This window comes from Loxodonta africana, chromosome 16 (genome assembly GCF_030014295.1).
Source record: "Loxodonta africana isolate mLoxAfr1 chromosome 16, mLoxAfr1.hap2, whole genome shotgun sequence".
Taxonomy (NCBI): domain Eukaryota; kingdom Metazoa; phylum Chordata; class Mammalia; order Proboscidea; family Elephantidae; genus Loxodonta; species Loxodonta africana.
This window is the reverse complement of record NC_087357.1, coordinates 8,467,964-8,484,722: the sequence shown is the minus strand read 5'-3', so window position 1 is coordinate 8,484,722 and position 16,759 is coordinate 8,467,964. Positions and strand designations below refer to the sequence as shown.

Here is a 16,759-nt window from a genome sequence, read left to right as displayed (position 1 = left end):
CTCTTGAAACCAGTCTCCCCCTAAAGAAGGCGATTCATTCTCCAGGTGGTCAAGCAAGTCAGGCTGGGTCCATCCCTACGAGAACTGGAAACCCCCAAAGGCAAGAGCTAGCACCTTGTCGCAACATTCAGTATTTCGGGGGCTGGAGTTGTGCCACTGTCACCTGGCACCAGGACCACCTGTGCACTGGGCAGCCAGAGGGCAGTGGGCTTCTGAAAACCCTCTTGCCTTCCTCTTTGGCTTCTCTGGACCATGCGGAAAAGACATGTAGACCGTGGTTTAAATGATATATTACCAGCAATCATATTTCAGGCTGTTTCTCCTTCATGACTCTAACTGTAACTCCTTTTAAGAGAGCACATCTCTTTTTAAATACCATTTTCAGGTCCTATATTTTTAAAATATAAGATCCTGATCTGTTAAGAGCTCAGCTGATCACTAAAAGGTCAGCAGTTCAAATCCACCAGCCGCTCATTGGAAACCCTATGAGGCAGTTCTGCTCTGTCCTTTTGAGTCGTTATGAGATGGAATAGACTCGAAGGCACCATGGTTTTTGGAATATCGATAAAACCTCACATGTGAATTACCTATAAATTTTTCAAGGTGTTTTCATATCTGTATCCACACCAACCCTCTCTCCTAACTCCTTTCTGCTGCAGGGGATGAGAGTCCAGTCTTAGAATTCAACCCATGTCTTTCCCTCCAGATATGAAGTAGTAGGACAAGACAGGATGGACAAGCCAGTTGTGTGTATGCATGTGCTCACACATCACACGCTAAGCTTTTGAAACATGCCTTAAAAGTAGCCCAAGATTCACCTGCTCGGTAGGCTACTCATTAACATGTCTTCGTACCAACTGTTTGGTGTCAGTAGGCAAAAAGGAGGTGTTGTCCTATTTTATTTATAAGTGGGAACATCAAGCTCCCAAGGGTGAAGCAGGTAGCAAGGTTTACCAGTAGGTGGCAGAGCTGGAGCCCAGGTCCTCTGTTGCTAGCTCAGCTCTCAGCGGTAAACCTGAGGTCATTCCCATGGACTTGTAGGCTGCAACCTGTCTGCCTCTCACTGAGGGACCCAGGACTTTCCACTGATGTATCTGTAATCTTAAGCCAGACGTACAAACTTGGTAGGGACCAGGTTACCCAAAATTTCTTTGCTTTGGTATCTGCCTCCTTTTTTTCCTGCTGCATCTGAATGTTTCTATATGAACTTCTGAAAGGCAAGGACTCCATTTTTGATATATACCCAAAATACCATCCTCCTATAAATCAACAACAATTCCTTAATATTATCAGATGTCCCACCAGACTCCACAGCGTCCCATCCCATTGCCGTCAAGTCGGTTCCGACTCATAGCGACCCTATAGGAGAGAGTAGAACTGCCCCATAGGGCTTCCAAGGAGTGGCTGGTGGATTCAAACCGCCAATCTTTTGGTGAGTGGCCGAGCTCTTAACCACCGCACCACCAGGGCTCTCATTGCCCCATAAGTGTTATATTTTTCCCGTTTTTTTAAATGTCATTTATTTCGTTGTTGAGAATGTACACAGAGTATCCACCAATTCAACAGTTCCTACATGTACAATTTGGTGACATTGATTACTTCAAGTTGTGCAACCAAGCTCACCCTCTTTTTCCGAATTATTCCTCCGCTGTTATCATAAACTCACTGCTCGCTAAGCTTCCTATCTAATCTTTGTAACTGCTGCTGTCAACTTGATCCCATATAGATAGTTCTTAAAAGAACACAATGCTCAAGGCAGACATTCTTGTTAAGCTAAAGTATTGTTTGTTTTTAAGAAGACTTTGGGGGTATTTTGGTGTAAGGTTTAAAGATTATCTCTATGCCATAAATTCAGGGCTTCATCCAGCCTCCATGGCTGCAGAAAGTCTGGATTCTATGAGAATTTGAAATGCTATTCTACATTTTCCCCCTTTTGATCAGGATTCTTCTATAGAATCTTTGATCAAAATGTTCAGTAATGGTAACCCTGTTTGTTTTTATTGGGGTCCACATAGTCCATGCTTGCAGTTGGTTAATATGTGCCTTAAGTCCTCCCTCCGCCCCCCTTTTTAAAGCATTCCTTTTGTTGGGAAATTCAGCTGTTGTCTATCAGCACGTAGATTGTGAGTCACTTGATACGTGTATACCTGCTTGGTGAAGAGCGATCTTTCCCCTATTAAGACGGCCTTGATGGAAAAGAGCCTTTCCTTTAGGTTTGTTCTGGAGCCTCTCCTGCCAAAGAAAATGCACTCCCGGTCCCAGGACAAGCTGGACAAGGATGATGCAGATAAGGAGAAGAAGGACAAGAAGAAGGAAAAAAGGAACAGCAGACACCAGGAGACATTTGATAAGGAATTCAAGCCAGCCGATGTCTCCTCGCAGCAGTCTGAGGCTGTGATTCTGTCTGAAACGGTAAGTTAGTAGGGTTCAAATCTACCAGATGCTCCTTGGAAACCATATGGGGCAGTTCTACCCTGTCCTGTAGGGTCGCTAGGAGTCGGAGTTGACTCGATAGCAATGGGTTTTGGTTTTTTGACCCTGGTGTTGTAGTGGTTGAGAGCTATGGCTGCTAATCAGAAGGTCAGCAGTTCAAATCTGCCAGGCGCTCCTTGGAAACTCTGTGGGGCAGTTCTATTCTGTTCTACAGGGTCGCTATGAGTCGGAATCGACTCGGAGGCAATGAGCTTTTTGGTTTGGCCCTTGCTCTGCATAGCTGCTGGCATCTGCCTTTGCACCACAGTTCCCAGCAAGGCTTTCAGTTGGATTTTACTGAATATGCTGTAAAAAAAATAACTTGAAGGCTGGGGTTCTCCTCAGCCCTGCCCTCATATCCCCAGATGCTGTAGACCCCTGGTTCTGCTGTCCCCCAGCCTGAGTGCCCCGGGCCCTCAGTTGCCATGGTGCTTCCCTCCCACCTGGCCTTCTAGAGCTCGGGGAAAGGTTTCCTAGACACCCTTGGGGCTGGGTCCCGCTTTAGAACTTGATTTCCATCGTAGACAATTCCCTGACTTCTAGCTGAGTGCTGGAGCCTCCAGCCTGCAATTTGCATCTCCCTAGTCCTGCCTCCTTCTACTGGAATCAGAAGGTGCCCTCACCCCTTATAGGAAGGGGAGGATGGGGAAACACTGAGCACTCCCACATCCCTACTTGGAGCCCACATGCTCATCTGTCCTCTGAGAGCCGAGGGTTGACCAAGCGTCTCCAGACCTCCCACAGTGGTCGTGCTGGTGGTAACTCATCCCTTCCTACAGATGGGGGACAAGGCCTGAGCCTCTGGGAGTTCTGGAACCAGGCCTCCTGGCTATGGCGCTGTGTCCCCTCAACAGCCCCATTTACCAAGTGAGAACCCCATTGCCCTTCCTGCAGCCTCAGGGCCTCCAGACTGGACCTGCCTATGAGGACACTTCAGGGGGCAGACATCGCAGCCCCTGGCTCTCTGCTTGCCCAGACCCGAGTGCCCGTGCACCAGGCCCAGGGATGGAGCCACCGCAGGGCCTTCCTGCTGCCTTCCCAGCAGGACTCTTCCTTTTTAGGCGGGGTTGATAACTTTCCTAATTACTCCTCCTTCAGTGTACTTTGTAACTGCTTGCGCTCCCCGAGGCCTAATGACCTGAGACCAAGTTAACTAAGATATGGATAAATAAAACTTCCTGCTATAGCAAACACAGGCCTAGGTGGATGGCAGCCAGGTGCAGCCAAAAGTCAGAGAAGAGCAGGAAAAATGCAATGAAACATGGAGAACAGAGCACCTAGCCAGCTGTAACGTAGAGTGCGGGAAGGAATGAAGGAAATGAATAGAGAACATCCGTCAACAAGTGTCTAGACTCTCACGTTGTTGTTGTTGGGTGCTGTCGAGTCGATTTCGACTCCCAGCAACCCCATGTGACAGAATAGAACTCCCCCATAGGGCTTCCCAGGCTGTAATCTTTGCAGGAGCAGATCACAAGGTCTTTCTTCCACAGAGCCAATGGGTGGCTTTCACCAACCTTTCAGTTCACAGCCAAGCACTTAACCATTTTGCCACCAGGGCTCCTTGACTCTTCCATACCTGCCAGCAAAGACCAGAAGGCTAAGCGTGCCTGGGTGCTACAGGAGCTGAGCTGGTCAGTGGCTCTACCCGTGGCCTCTGGAGGTTCCCGTCACCCTCACTCAGCATCTGAGTGCCCACAGCAATGTTTTCCATCCATGGTTGGGGAGCGTGAGCTGCTGTATCAGCCCTGGAGCATGTAAATAGATGATGGTCAGACCCTACCACACTCTTTCTGCCCCGCCTGTGTAGATCAGCCCCCTGCGGCCCCAGAGACCCAAAAGCCAGGTCATCAACCCTATTGGAGGTGAGCGGCGCTTCTCAGTGTCTCCATCTCCGCCAACCTCGCAGCAGGCACCGCCTCCCGTCACGCCGAGGGCCAAACTTAGCTTCAGCCTGCAGTCCAGTAAGTAAGACATCATTCCTGTTAAATTCCTGACACGGCTCTGTGACTTTCTCCTTGGTCAAAGCCTCTAAAGTTAGAACTGCTTCCTGCCTTGCAGCTGAAGGAGAGCCTTTGGAGAAGCACCTGACTTACTGGGAGGCGTTCCGAGCAGGATGTAGGAGCTGGATTTCAGCAAATCTGGCCAAAGCCCACCCGCGGCTTCTGTGTTCCCTGGGCGGTGGCTTGGGTGCGGCCACGCTCTCAAACCTGCACAGGAAGGAGACTTGAAGGGCATACGAATAGTCCACCTTTTCACATAGGAGGGATGTGAGGGAGAAACGCTTCCAGGCCAAGGGTCGTGACTTATTTTCCTGGTTTTGTCCGATTTCAGTGGTGCTTTCATTTCCTAGGACTGGCATAGCAAAACTGCACACACTGGGGCACTTAAAAAACCAAAATGTATCCTCTCACAATTCTGGAGGCCAGAAGTCTAAAATCCAGGTGTCAGCAGGGTAGGTTCCTTCTGCAGGTCTGAGGGAGAATCTGTTCCACACATTTCTCTCAGCTTCTGGTGGTTGCCGGCGATCCTTGGCGTTCTTTGGCTTGTAGACACCTCTCTTCAGTGCCTGTGCCCATGTGCACATGGCTTTCTCCTCTACGTCTTCCTGGTCTTCTCATAAGGCCCCAGTCACTAGAATTAGGGCCCACCATAAATCCAGGATCTTCTCAAGATCCTTAACTTACTGCGTCTGCCAAGACCCTATTTCCAAATAAGGTCACATTCTGAACTTCCAGGTGGATGTGAACTGGGGTGTCACTATGAGTCAGAACCAACTTGATGGCACATAACAACAGCAGTTCAACCCACAGAGCCCTGGTGGTGCGGTGGTTACAGAGCCCAGCTGCTAACCAAATGTCAGCAATTCAAATCCACCAGCTGTGCCTTGGAAACCCAATGGAGCAGTTCCACTCTGTCCTGTAGGGTCTCTTTGAGTCAGAATCAACTCAACAACAACGGGTTTAATTTTGGTTTTGGTATTCAACCTACTACAAGTGGTAACTGCCTTTTCACCATAAATCCCGGGCTGGCCAGAGAGGAGAAGTCTTGGCAGAAGAAGGTGGTGGGGAATGAAGGTGGCAGGAGAATAGAGGGGGGACCCCCACTCTCTGCCCTGTGGTTGGAGAAAGGGGGGCGGAGGCAGGAGAGCTCCGTGCCCCAGGTGGAGGGGGCTGGCTGTGAAAGGCAACCAACAGTTTCCTTTGCTAAAAGGGGAGCAGTAGTGATTGATGGGGAGTCTCAGCTTCAACGGTGGCTGACACTTAATTGAGGGAGCCAAGAGCTTTCTGAGCATTGGAAAGGAGACCGTCTCTGCCTGGTGCATCTTCTATCTTTACACTATCTGCTATCATCACATGATCTTTGCTAAAAATACTCCATAGGATATCTCCTTAAATCCTTGAAAGTGGCCCCAATCACAAGGAGACCTTCCATTCAGAAGCCTCCTTTTGCCCAAACCCCAACTCAAATGAGTGCATCCTTATAAACTGACACCCTGCCTTCCCAGCCAGTATTTTTCTAGTGAAGGAGTTCTCATCAGACAGAACTTTGGAGAAAGCTTTAGAAGAGACCCATCAGTAAAAATATCAACTTTTCACTCTAAAAGAAAAATTACTTCTAAGAGTCTCAACAACAAAAAAAAAAAGGGTTGAGAAAATATTGTGTCTTAATGATTATTCCTCTGTTTGGAAAGGGCTGCTTTTCGGGTTTGCTTTAAAAATCGATTGCACTTCCCTTTGGCTTATTTAAAGCAACAGCCACAGTGGCCTCCCTGCTAATTAGCTTCAGCTCATACAGCCGTGGGTCTCCCTGGTGAGGGAGGGTTGGGAGGTGGCAGGTTGTACGCCACATTAGAACACTTGGCTTAGTACAGCTCTCCAGGTGATCACCAGGGGAGCCTGGACGCAGAGTCAGGCTGGACTTTGAAACAGCAACCACAGCAGCCAATGTGACGTCCAGCTGTTTAAATACCACCAAGGCAAAGGGGCCCAAGAGGGATCAGAGGAGACCTAGGAGTTGCCGAGGCTGTTTTCACGGTGGAGTGATGCTTCTTTTTAAACTCCAGTTTTAGATGCTTTATGGTACTTGATAGTCTCTTTCTACAATGTGGCTGCTAGGAGGGAATCCTGCTATTGGTCATCTAACCACCCCCACCCCGTTCTTGTCTGCTCTGTGGGTGAAGGTTCCTGCCTTCTTTGCCCCTCCCAGGGAAACCTGTGTCTGGGCTCAGTTGGGGTGTCGCTTTGATTTTCCAGGTTTGGAGCTGAACGGAATGACTGGGGTAGAAGTGGCCAATGTCCCTCCGCCTCTGCCCCTCAAAGGCAGCACAGCGGATTATGGGAATGTGATGGAAAACCAGGACTTGGTGGGCTCGCCGCCGCCTCCACCCCCACACCAGAGGGTGAGTAGAGAGCCTGCACCTTGGGTTATTTTGTTTTTTGGGTTTTTTTTGGATTTTTTTTTTATACTTTTTATTGTGCTTTAAGTGAAAGTTTACAAATCAAGTCAGTCTCTCACACAAAAACCCATATACACCTTGCTACACACTCCCAGTTACTCTCCTCCTAATGAGACAGCCCGCTCCCTCCCTCCACTCTCTCTTTTCATGTCCATTTTGCCAGCTTCTAACCCCCTCCACCATCTCATCTCCCCTCCAGGCAGGAGATGCCAACATAGTCTCAAGTGTCCACCTGATCCAAGAAGCTCACCCCTCACCAGCATCCCTCTCCAACCCATTGTCCAGTCCAATCCATGTCCGAAGAGTTGGCTTTGGGAATGGTTCCTGTCCTGAGCCAACAGAAGGTCTGGGGGCCATGACCACCGGGGTCCTTCTAGTCTCAGTCAGACCATTAAGTCTGGTCTTTGAGAATTTGGGGTCTGCATCCCACTGTTCTCCTACTCCCTCAGGGGTTCTGTGTTGTGTTCCCTGTCAGGGCAGCCCTCGGTTGTAGCCAGGCACCATCTAGTTCTTCTGGTCTCAGGATGATGTAGTCTCTGGTTCATGTGGCCCTTTCTGTCCCTTGGGCTCGTAATCACCTTGTGTCCTTGATGTTCTTCATTTCTCCTTTGATCCAGGTGGGTTGAGACCAATTGATGCATCTTAGATGGCTACTTGCTAGCATTTAAGACCCCAGATGCCACTCTTCAAAGTGGGATGCAGAATGTTTTCTTAATAGATTTTATTATGCCAATTGACTTAGATGTCCCCTGAAACCATGGTCCCCAGACCCCTGCCCCTGCTACGCTGGCCTTTGAAGCATTCAGTTTATTCAGGAAACTGCTTTTGGTTTAGTCCAATTGTGCTGACCTCCCCTGTATTGTGTGCTGTCTTTCCCTTCACCTAAAGTAGTTCTTATCTACTAATTAGTGAATACCCCTTTCCCACCCTCCCGCCCTCCCCCCTCTCGTAACCACAAAAGAATGTTTTCTTCTCAGTTTAAACTATTTCTTAAGTTCTTATAATAGCGGTCTTATACAATATTTGTCTTTTTGCAACTGACTAATTTCACTCAGCATAATGCCTTCCAGGTTCCTCCATGTTATGAAATGTCTCACAGATTAGTCACTGTTCTTTATTGATGCGTAGTATTCCATTGTGTGAATATACCATAATTTATTTATCCATTCATCCGTTGATAGGCACCTTGGTTGCTTCCATCTTTTTGCTATTGTAAACAGCCACATCTCGGGTTTTTAATGTCATCCGCTCCACCAAGGAGAAACCCCTCTCTCCTGATACAAGCACGTGAGAAAATCCGTGTGATGGGCCGAGACTCGGTTTTGAAAAAAGACGTCAAACCAAGTAGAGCTCTGGTGTCTTAGGTCTGTGGTTCTGTGTCATTGTCACCACACAGAAAAGATGTCCAGACACAGGTCTCAGGGTGCAGATAAGGGGAATGAGGCTCCAAACGGCCGTCAGCACCAGAGAGGCCGTCCACTTGAAAAGGAATGAGTGTAAGACTTTGATTTTCAAAGCAGCTTTCCTGCAAAGAGGCTTGCTTGACTTTTTTTTGTGTGTGTGTGTGTGCTTTAGGTGCAAGTTTACAGAGCACGTTAGTTTCTCATTAAATAGTTAATACACCAATCGTTTTGTGACATTGGTTGCCAACCCCACAATGTGTCAACACTCTCCCCTTCCCTACCCCGGGTTCCTTGTTTCTATTCATCCAGTTTTCCTGTCCCTTCCTGCCTTCTCTCTGCTTTTGGGCTGGTGTGCCCATTAGTCTTGTATACGTGATTGAACTATGAAGCATGTTCCTCACGTGTGTTATTGTCGGCCCTGTAGGTCTGGTCTGTCTAATCTTTGGTTGAAGGGTGAACCTCTGGGGTGTCTTCAGTACTAAGTTAAAGGGGTGTCCGGGGGCCATACTCTCGGGGTTTCACCAGTCTCTGTCAGACCAGCCAGCCTGATCTTTTGTGTGTGTGTGTGTGTGTGTGTGTGTGTGTGTGAATTTGAATTTTGTTCTACAATTTTCTCCCATTCTGTCTAGGACCCTCTATTGTGATCCCTGTCAGAGTAGTCGGTAGCAGTAACTGGATACCATCTAGTTGCTCTGGGCTCAGTCGGTTTGCCTGACCTTTAAAGGGTGGTTTTCCATTACTCTATATGGAGGCATGGTCCTATCGTGTGCCCTCTGGGTCCTGAAAAGCCCAAGCCCAAATGGTTCCTCCATTCAGTGGTCCTACTGGGTGGATCACTGCAGGGACAGCCTGCAGGGGAGAACCCCTATTTGGGCTCCAAGACTGGGCACACCTGTTTCCTGAGGACACCCCCCAACTGGTGTCACCCCCCCCGAGACCCCTTCTTGTCTTGATTTGGCAGGGGGCTGCCTGGCTCCCACCAGCAGTGTGAGCTGCCAGCTCCAACCCCCTCCAGCACTGGTCTCTGTCTCCACCCCTAGGTGGTGTAAATGGTTAACCCACTCGGCTGCTAACCAAAGGGTGGCAGTTCTAGTCTACCCAGAGGTGCCTGGGAAGGAAGGCCTGGCGATCTACTGCCAAAATACCAGCCACTGAAAACCCAATGGAGCACAGTTCTATTCAGGCACACACGGGGCCACCATGCACGCATCAGGATTGACTCAATGGCAACTGGGTTTTTTTCCCATCTCCAAGGCTGGTCTCCCGTTGGAAATTCCATTTGGGTCGTTCATCCTGTCTCCTGGTCTCTGGGCCTGCCTTCTGATGCAAATATTAACAGAAAATTTTAAAAAGCTGTTGAAGCCAGTCACTCTGGGTCACCAGTTGACATATCTAGAAACATTCTCTAGATTCACTGCGCGTCTTCTCTTCGTGTGTCACTTACCCCCTGTGGGCCCAGGCCCTGTTCTCTGTTGTTTATGGGGCTGGCCAAGGGCAGGGGAAGGTCATTGTCCCAGGGAGGAGGCACTCATGTACCCGACTCAGCAGCAGGGACGTCCACTCACGGACTCGTGACCTTCCCAGCTGCGTTACTCACGGCCTTATAAAACCACATCAGCTCCGTCTGAAGAGCACAGCCTTCCCGCTCGTATCTCTGTAGTTGGGCACAGTTTTTTGCTATTTGTTCTCAATAAAGTAATTACATGGGAACAGAACTCCTGCAGCATCTCGAAGACACGAGGCTGTTATGTGCTGTCAGCTTTCTTCATTACAGCGAGCCGTGCTTCCCCCTGCACCCTCTTTAAAAAACAATATAAACCCTACCTGCCTTTTTTTTTTTAGTGGAGACTTTTCAGGGAGCACCCTGCAAGGCCGTTCCCTCTCTCCTGGTGAGAGGATGCAGGAGGACCCTGTCTGCGGCTTTGCAGGAGGCGCCTGTGATTATTCCGTTTTGGACAAGAACGTAAACAGGCAGCGGGACGTCACCTTGGAGACTGAGGGACAGGTTATACATCTGTTGCCACAGTGTCGTTTAAGACGCCAGGTTTGCCCATGATGGAGGCATCTCACGAGGCTGGGGTGGTTTGTCGCAGTGATGGAAACGTAAGCCTGACCTTCCCCGGGTATTTTTAACTCCATGTTAGAACAAAAGGAGACTTGCCGTCCAGCGAGGAACACAGAACATTGGATCAGGTTGGGTGTTGTTTCCTGACTACGTAGTTAATGGATCACATCTTCATTTTCATATTTGAGCTTCTTGAAAAGCAGGAACATCCCCCAGATCTCCCTACCCTCCCCCCACCAAAGAAACACCCAAACCCATCACCATCCAGCCAGTTGTGACTCCTGGTGATCCCATGTGTTACAGAGGAGCACTGCTCCATAGGGTTTTCTTGGCTGTAGTCTTTACAAAAACAGATTGTCAGCCCTTTCTTCCGCAGTGCCACTGAGTGGGTTTGAACCGCTAACCTTTCGGTTAGCAGCCAAGCACAAACTGTTTCCACCACCCAGGGGCCTACTCCCTATCGCAGCGAACTGAAAATTCTGCCCTGGGAAGTATGTATGGTCAAGTTCATCTTTGTTACAAATCAACCCAAGGGTGGCATTTTCTTGTCTCAGTGTCTTTGACACACAACTGAGAACATTCTTCTAAGATACTGATGTCGTGGGCTGTAGATTAAGTAAAGCACTCATATGTGTAGCTTTGGCTCCCTTTATGATGGGCTTGTCAATTCAATTCGATTAATTATCCAGCAGGCGGTGCCCTTTCTTTCTTGTTGACTTTCCTTGCAGAATGAGCTCTTCCAGGTAGCTCGCCTGTGGTCAGTATTTCACAACTCTTCGTGGCCGTTGGGTTTCCAGGGTGTGTCCCTTTGTGCTAGTCCTGGGAGCTGTTTTAGCGTAATGACCATTTATTTGTCTGCCATGGCGGGGGCGGGGGGTGATTGGTATCCTCCTGTCACTGCATTGATTAGCCTTAGGCTTGTGGGCAACTCCATCTCTAGTTTTTGCCACTTTCAGCTGTTACCTCTTTGAAAGTGGCTCTTAAACCAGCAAGCTGGGCTATCACATTGCTGAATAGGTATGAAAAACGGGGATGCCCAGGTTGTTCAGCGCCGGCCCCGAGTGGGCCCTCGGTAAATCCGTGCTGAGGGCGTGAATGTCCACACATTTGGCCCTGAGGAAATTTATAGCGTTACGTCGGTGTCAGATGATTGTAGCCTGGTCCTCGGTTGGTCCCCATGGATCCACTCATGTGGTCTTCACATGTAAACAAACAGGCAAACAAACCACTTCTCAGACCGTGAAATGGTGCTCTTTTACCATCCTTACCAACCTGGAGACGGTTGAAGAGTCTGTTCTTTTAGTTCCCTTTTCGTAGCATCTGAATATCGTTCCGTCAGCTCTGGTTTTCCACGTTTGTTCTCTATGTTAAGTACTAGGTCATTTTTGCATTTACTTCTCTGTGAATCAGGAGGAAATCTGAGCAGTGAGCGAGACTGTGTCATGGTTTTGTCCTTGAAAACTTCTTTTCTCACTTTGAGCTAAATGCGTACCTCCACTGAGAGGCCTTTCATAGCTCGCTTTTAGCCTTAGCCAGATGATAGCGTTCTGCAGTTCATTCTGGCTAGTGCTTCCTCTGGCATGCTGCCACTTGTCCTGGTCTGTTCATTCATCCATTCGTTCATTCACTCATTTATTTGTCCACACATTCACTTGTTCATCCATACATTCTCTCATTCACTTGTTCACTCACTGACTCATTCACTTACCTGTTTGGTCAGTACATATTCACAGAGCCTCTGTGGGTGTCAGGCATCTGTGCTGGGCACCAGAGTACCCAGAGCAAGGAGGCAGCAGCTGCTCTCGTCATTCACACCTGCAGGCCTATCGAGCAGGGTTTAGTTTTGGTTTTTGTATCATCTGTACAGTTTTCCCTTTGTGTTCTTTCTTGGGACTCTAAGGCAGCCGCCAGCACACCACAGCCCCTGGTCCAAGTCCAGCCGGCTGCCTGTCTTTGTGAATAGAGACTTCCTGGTACAGCCGTAGCATTTTTTTACGTCCTATCCATGGCTGCGTTCCCCTCTGGCAGCAGGCTCTAGTAGCTGCCACAGACTGTGTGATTCACCAGGCTGAGCATATTTACTCTCTGGCCCTGGGCAGGGGAGCTTTGTGGGTCCTGCTCTCAGGTACTTTTCCTGAAGGAAGAAGAGGGGATTACTGTTCATTGTCGCCCAGCTCGGTGCTGGGCGTTTGTACACGTTTAGTCTCAGTGCATCACGGCAGTCACCCTATTCCCATTTCACAGATGAGAAGACAGAGGCTCAGTGAGCATAAGGATTTCCCATGGCCCTCCCAGGCCACTCCAAAGGCTGCTCTGTGTTGCTCCCCAGAGCGATGGAAGGAGTTCATGTGCTCATTACGTGTTCCGTCTTCATCCAAGTCTTTGCAAACTCCCAGCTGTGTTTGCTGTTCAGATATCAGTGGACCAGTCTTGTCCACTACCCAGCCCCGCCCAGCTCACTCATGTCCAGCAGATGGTGACTGCCCAGCTCTCCTGTCAGCGCACTGTCCACTCTGCCGTGTCCTGGAGTCCCCCCTGGGGCAGCCTGGTGTGCAAGGACAGCAAACCAAGAGTCCTTTGAAGTGGCCCCCCACTTCGTGAGTCCCAGAGATGGAGGGTGAGACACAGGGAAGTCGTCCATGTGCTGTCATTGGCGTTAACTTGTGGACCACGGACAAGTGCCTCATCTCCTAGCATGATGGCATCCTAGCTACTGAAAGGCCTCTGGACACAGATGTGGGCGTGGAGATGTGCAGGGAGCTCAGTGCCCCACCCAGCTGGCCCTCAGTCCATCTGTGTTGAGTGAGCGAAGGACCCAGCTCATTGGTTCACACCTCAGTTTTCTCATCTGCAGGATAGGGGGAGGGACAGTCCCAATTTCAGAGCACTGCTCTCCTGGGAAGCACTGACGCCCTCATCTTTCTGGAGCAAGGGCCGGTTCCTGTCAGCCCATGCTCCTTCTCTCTCACCCAGTCCCCAGCTTTGACTCCCATCTCCACCAGGCCAGGGAGCCCGGTATTTTTCTTCCCACCCTTAGCTTCTCTACCAAGTTCCAAATCCAGTTTTCCAATTACCTTTCAAACATTTCCATAACCAAAACCAAACCCATTGTGGTCGAGTTGATTCCAACTCATAGTGACCCTGTAGGACAGAGTAGAGCTGCCCCATAGGGTTTCCGAGGAGCAACTGGTGGATTCAAACTGCCAGCATTTTGGTTAGCAGCTGAACTCTTCACCACCGTGCCGCCAGGGCTCCCAACATTCCATAGGCTCCGCTCACTTAGTGCATCCAAAATCAAACTCATCATCTCTGCCCCGCCCACTACACCCCTCCACCAGGTTCTTCTCCCCTTTCCTCTCATGGGTTAACTTCCCCTGGAGCCCTCGTTGACTCTATCCTTCCTTCCCCAACCCCAATCCCAGTTCACGGAGCAAGGGAGGGCTCCCACCTGACCCCTGGGAGAGCCTCTTCAAAGACTTACTTGTCCAAGAACAGTCTGGCACACAGGGCCCACTGACGCTCGCTGAGGAAGGCTGGGAAGCCAATGCCAGGTTGCCTGGGTGGCTCCGGGTCTTGCTCTGCTGTGAGCACTTGCTCTTAACTATTTGAACTGTAAGATTCTGAAACCAGCCAGGTTCCAGGGGCCACTAGACCAGAAGCATCTTTTGATTTTCACCAAGGTGAAGTTCATATAACATAAAACTCACCACTGTAACCAATTTAAAGTGGACAATTCAGTGACATTTAGCATATTTACAAGGTTGTACGGCCACCACCTCCATCTTGTTCTAAAGAAAACCCCGTATCCACTAAGCAGTCACTTCCTATTCCTCCCCTCCCCTCCCCGCCCCCAGCCCCTGGCAACCACCAATTTATGGGTTGTCTCTATGGGTTTACCTACTCATGCTGGAAATTTCGTATCAGTGGAATCACACAATACGTGTTCTTTTGTGTCTGGCTTCTTTGACTCAGCATAGTGTTTTCAAGGTCCATCACGTTGTAGCATGTATTGGTACTTCATTACTTTTTATGGCCAGGTAATACTCCCTTATGCGGATAGACTACATTTAGTTTATTCACCCAGTGATGGATATTTAGGGATCAATAGCATCTTTTTTTTTAAAATAACGAATTCTATTTTGTTGTTATTGAAAATATACTCAGCAGAACATACAAAATTCAACAGTTTCAGTGACATTGATTACGTTCTTCCAGTTGTGCCATTCTCACCCTCGTCTTCTGAATTGTTCCTCCACCATTAACATAAAATCACTCCCCCCTAAGCTTCCTATCTAACCTTTTGAGTTCCTGTTGTCAATTTATCCCATATAGGTGGTTCTTTAAAAGAGCACAATGTTCAAGGCAAGCATTCTTTACTAATTAAGCTAATGTTTGGTTTAAAGAAGATGTCAGGGGCTATTTTTTGGTTTAAGGTTTAAAGATTATCTCAGGGCAATAGTTTTGGGGGTTTGTCCAGCTCCAATGACTCCAGGAAGTCTGGATTCCATAAGAATTTCAAGTTCTTTTCCACATTTCCCCGTTTGATCAGGATTCTTCTGTAGAGTCTGGTATCAATAGCATATTGATTTAAGACAGCATGCAAAACACAACATTTGTACTTTTGGGGGCTGAGTGGACTTCTGTGAAAAGTGGTTAATCAGAGATGCCAGAGAGCCCATCATTGCCAGCAGCCCAGTGCTGAGTATAGCATGCTGCCAGCCTGAGTCAGACAGAGCAGATCCTGGGTCGCTTAGGCCCAACAGATGTGCAGACCAGTGTTGGACCTTTCCTGAAGAGCCATGTTCTTCTTGTCAGAGCATCAATAATGATGTATTCCTCATATTCATGTTTTCTAGCATCAGCCACCTCCACTGCCCAGCAAAACCCCACCGCCTCCGCCCCCAAAGACAACTCGAAAGCAGACATCAGTGGACTCTGGGATCGTGCAGTGACCACAGCAAAATGCCTCGTCTTCCCTTCCCTTCTCCGTCATCTTCTGTGTCTGGTGTTGACCTCCTCGGGCCCGCCATATCTAACATTCAGAACCACTGTTTTCCTCACAGAAGTTCAGTCCTAACCATCGAGTGAGCAGCCTTTAGCAGCATGAAGCAGGGCTGGCCCAGAACTGGGATGAGGGGTTGCGTGTCAAAGTCGGAGGCCTCTGAGAATGTCTGTCTTGGGAGAGCCGAAGTCTTGCCCAGAAGTCCTTTCTGTTTGTGCCAAATGACATACATTAGCAAGGTACCCAGTGAAGCTGAGTTTAGCCAAGTTGGGGAGGTTAGCTCATCATCCCAGAGAAGCTGTGTAGTAACTGAGTGCAGGAATCCTCCTCCTCCTCTTTGCTGTTGGCCAAAACCCCAGCTTAATCTCCCGGGATGGCTTGTCAACCCCATTGTTGCAACAGGTCCTGTGACTTTCTCTTGGTTGAGTATATCTTCAACCTCCATCAGGCAATTAAGGTCAGCCCTTTCAGGGAAGTTCCCGGTTTCTTTGGGTATAATTTAAAATAGGACATTCCTTAGCTACTGCACAGTTACTAATTTAAGGAGTGGCAACAGCATTAAAAATACTGGATCAAATGGGAAAAAGAAATATGAGTATAGGAAGATAAATTTCCTTTCCTCATTAAAACAGAATTTGTATGCCACAAGAGACAGATTTAATTGGGTGAATTCTTTTTGTCTTCATTCTGTACAGAAGTTTGTATATATGATGGTTCTTAGAACTTGTTTTAATTTTTGTGGTCTTTCCTTATTGAAATAGGCACCCACAAATGATTCTCAATATGTGTTCTTAATTTTTTTAACTGCTGGAAATGTAAAAGCTCCAAAGTCCTGAAACTGTTGGGCAATGATTTCAAAAACTAACTTTGTATAACCTAATATTTTTATCCTATCGTCTATATTTTTTTATTCACTATAATCGTGATACCCCTATAGTAGGCTCAGAAGTTAATCATTGACAATGAAAAATAAAATGTTATTTAAAAGGACTCAGTGTCTGGCATACTGTGTTTTTATCCTTTACTGCAAAATACAGGCGGCCCCTGGGTTACGAATGAGGTCGGTTCTTAATTGTGTCTTTAAGTCGATTTTGCAGGTAAGTCAGAAGAGGTGCATACGGTTTTTACTTAGCCTTACAGTACGTTAGAGCAAGAAAAGGCTCCAAGCCTTTTCAATGCTTTAAAAGTTGCCTATGCAGCAAGTGAAGACAATTGTGATAAGGAATTTGTTGTGAGTAGTGGTCGGAGCCCTGGTGGCACAGTGATGAAGAGCTCTCCCTTTAGCCCGACCTAGAGGGCTCTTGGCAGCATGCCATTTATCCTTCCTTTTTTTTTTTTTTAGTCTCTGTTTTCTTCTACGA

General features: G+C 48.3%; 1 protein-coding gene across 3 annotated transcripts in view; it reads left to right on the top strand.

The window, feature by feature from the left end:
* The window catches only part of DOCK1 (dedicator of cytokinesis 1), a 542,476-nt gene extending 526,088 nt beyond the window's left edge, over positions 1 to 16,388 (top strand). For 2 of the 3 annotated variants that reach the window (XM_064269186.1, XM_064269185.1), the window contains exons 49-52: positions 2,214 to 2,412; positions 4,280 to 4,433; positions 6,726 to 6,871; positions 15,253 to 16,388. In XM_064269186.1, coding sequence (XP_064125256.1) covers positions 2,214 to 2,412; positions 4,280 to 4,433; positions 6,726 to 6,871; positions 15,253 to 15,348 — 595 coding nt within the window. In that variant the 3' untranslated portion in view covers positions 15,349 to 16,388. Of the gene's footprint in view, positions 1 to 2,213; positions 2,413 to 4,279; positions 4,434 to 6,725; positions 6,872 to 15,252 lie in introns of those variants that run through there. The other variant, XM_064269187.1, reaches the window with a different exon arrangement.
* The last annotated feature ends 371 nt before the right edge of the window (positions 16,389 to 16,759 follow it).